At 41.6% G+C, this 3,062-nt stretch overlaps 1 protein-coding gene across 11 annotated transcripts in view; it reads left to right on the forward strand.

Moving 5' to 3' along the window:
* Positions 1–3,062, forward strand: part of LOC122560280 (casein kinase II subunit alpha) — an 85,456-nt gene that overhangs the window by 59,086 nt on the left and 23,308 nt on the right. For all 11 annotated transcript variants that reach the window (XM_043710830.1, XM_043710829.1, XM_043710827.1 and 8 more), the window contains one exon: positions 1,083–1,133. In XM_043710830.1, coding sequence (XP_043566765.1) covers positions 1,083–1,133 — 51 coding nt within the window. The remainder of the gene's footprint in view (positions 1–1,082; positions 1,134–3,062) is intronic.

Raw genomic sequence — 3,062 nt, forward strand, 5'->3', positions numbered from 1 at the left:
CACCTATCGCATTTCCAAAGCCCCTCCCCCAAGTCCCTCCTCCCTACCTTTTATCTTAGCCTGCTGGACACACTTTCCTCATTCCTGAAGAAGGGCTTATGCCCGAAACGTCGATTCTCCTGTTCCTTGGATGCTGCCTGACCTGCTGCGCTTTTCCAGCAACACATTTTTAGCTCTGATCTCCAGCATCTGCAGCCCTCACTTTCTCCAGAAACTGAACCAGACTAGCCATGCTACATAAAACATCAGAGGCTAGGAATCCTTCAACATGTTATGAGCCACCTGACTCCCAAGTGCCTATCAACCATCTACGAGGCACAGAGGGGGATTGTCTTATAATATTACTCACTTATCTGAATGGCTATAGTTCCAACAACACTCAAGTTTGACACCATCCTAGATAAAACAGCACACTTGATTGACGCCATATCTACAAACATTCATTGACTACAGTATTGATACTAAGAAGTAGCAGCTGTGTATTATCTACAAGATACATTGCAGAATTTCACCAAGACACCTAAGACCATCTTCAAAATCCATGACACTGCCATTTGAAAAGACAAGGGCAGCAAATGCCTAGGAACACTTCCCCTTCCATGCCATCCGCCTTGGAAATATATACTGAACTTTCAGTGTAGTTGAGTTAACCTCTTTGAACTCACTCTATAACAGCGTTGTGGGTATACCTACATTTAGTACAATGCAGCAGTTCAAAAAGACAGCTCACTGCATCCATACCCCTTAAGGGCAACTAGGAATAGGCAATGAATACAAGGGTTTGTTAACTGCATTGTCTACTATCTGTAATAGTGCTTCCCAAACATTTTTTCTCACTGTTAATCCATTTCAAAGCTTGAAACTTATACCCTTGATGATATCTGAGAGACAAGGGGCAAAGGAGGAGGAGAGACCTGTGAAAACGAGTTAAGGCATCGATCTCCATGGACAACTGTTGCTACGAAGCTTATGGGTCTTGATCCCAATTTAGGAATCCCTAATCTACAAGCTGCACTGTTTCTGAAACAAAGGCATAAATTGTTAGTTATAAAAGACTTGACTCATTCTTTGTTTATTCTCAGTCACGGACGCCAGCTTTGGTTTTTGAACATGTAAACAACACAGATTTCAAGGTAAGATTGTGCTTTTTGTAATGTAACTTAGTTGCCAAAAAATGTGGTACTCATCTCCTATTCCTCATCTACCCAACTCCCTAGCTTCACAAAAATTAATCCGTGAGAAAAGGAACAGTTGTTGCAATCCTTTCCTACAGTGTTGTGAACTTCCCATTTCAATATAGCTTCCTTGTTTAGTGGATTGGAGACTGCAGCTTAGAATCCTGAATATTTGATCTCATAAAATTGTAGTCTTGAACTTAGTGTTTCATCCCTACAGTTTAGTAATGTTGCTGCTTTCCCATTGAATTTCCCAAACCCATTTTTCTTATTTAGTACCTTCTTGAAACTGGTTTCATTTCCCAGTTATTCTATCGCTTTCTGGTTCCAAGCTTGGCCGTTGAAGGTTGATAAATTTAGTTTTTAATTTAGCTGAAGACTATTGTTAATTCCATTTATCAAATGTCAAAATTCTGTCCTTTGCTTGCATCAATATGTGTCATACTTTCCAAGTATACTTTTCAGCTCTACGTAAGTCGAAGATGAGCAAATTTATAAGAGGCTGTGATTTCTAAAGGAGCAAAGGAACTTCTTCGTTAATAGCAAATACTTTCTACTTGGTTTAAGGGTTTTACTTAAAAACACTGACTGGCTGTCAAAAGGCAGTTAACCCTGAATTCACCAGTAAAGCTATGGTAGGAATTGAAGGTCCTTTGATTTTCACCAGGTGATACTCTGCTCTGACCTCTCCCATGCCAGTCTAACTTAACTCTTTTAAACATCTATCCAGTTTGGAATCGAGCTTTCTTACTTCTGTCTCCTCCTCAGTCTCTATTGGGATTTTCTTTCCTACTTCATCCTATCTTGTCACTTATCACACGTTTATTTTCTGAAAACAACAAATGCTGGCGATCATCTAGACTTGAAACATTAGCCTGCTTTCTCTCCGTGGATGCTGCCTGACCCGCTGTGATCTCCAGCATTTTTGTTTCCAGCATCTGCAGTAATTTGCTCCTGTACTCACATTCTCCTGTCTCTACTACATTAAGTCCTCTGCCTCCCATCCAATTTCAATCTCAAACATTCAAGATTCTTGCCATCCTACTCTCCAGGACATAGTGTTGAATCCTCTGTTCCTTTATATAAGCTCATAAATGCCTTCTATCTTGGCATTTTTTGAAATGCCTATCAAGAACATGTGTTGCACCTTCCTTGCCAGCAGCAGCCCCACCTGCCAAATCCTTCTATCTTATTGATCTCCCAACCTGCGTGCATTCTCAGGGGTTTTACCTAGCCACCTCCTTTGCATCCTGTTTACCATTAACTGCTTGAACTCTGCCCCTCTTATTGTTTCCCTTTAGAATGGCAAGGCCCTTGTCAACCTTATTATGGATGAATGCATTGACATGCTGACTTAGACTGAAACTTATTTTATGACTGTGACCCCGTTGATACTTTGCAGCACCTTCCCTACCCTACGATGTGGCTTTGTGAAGCATTTATCATCAAATGGTACCTTTAGTCTGCTGCTTCTCTGGTTTATTATCTATCCACCACCACTCACTCCTCCCCAGCTACCGCCCTGGGTGAGTTCAATCTCTCAGTATATTCTGACTTCTGTATTCAATTCACTAACTTCTTGCCCCCTCTAAAGTTCTCCCTCTATATAAATGCTCCTGCCCTTATTCAAGGTGACAGTCGCAACAGTGCCAACTGTTTCTCCCTATGTACCTGTGACCTCCATCACAAGCAAAGTAATCTCGAAATCAACTCTATTTCTTCCCGAATATAACATCAGACAACACCAGGTTATGGTCCAGCGGGTTTATTTGGAAATTCAAACTTTAGGAGCACTGCTTCTTTGTCCGGTAGCTAGTGGGGCAGGATAATTTCTCTCTTCCCCCTCCCCTCTCTCTTCTCTCCCCCCCGCCTCCCCCTCTCTCTCTC

The sequence above is a fragment of the Chiloscyllium plagiosum genome, chromosome 20 (assembly GCF_004010195.1).
Source record: "Chiloscyllium plagiosum isolate BGI_BamShark_2017 chromosome 20, ASM401019v2, whole genome shotgun sequence".
NCBI lineage: Eukaryota > Metazoa > Chordata > Chondrichthyes > Orectolobiformes > Hemiscylliidae > Chiloscyllium > Chiloscyllium plagiosum.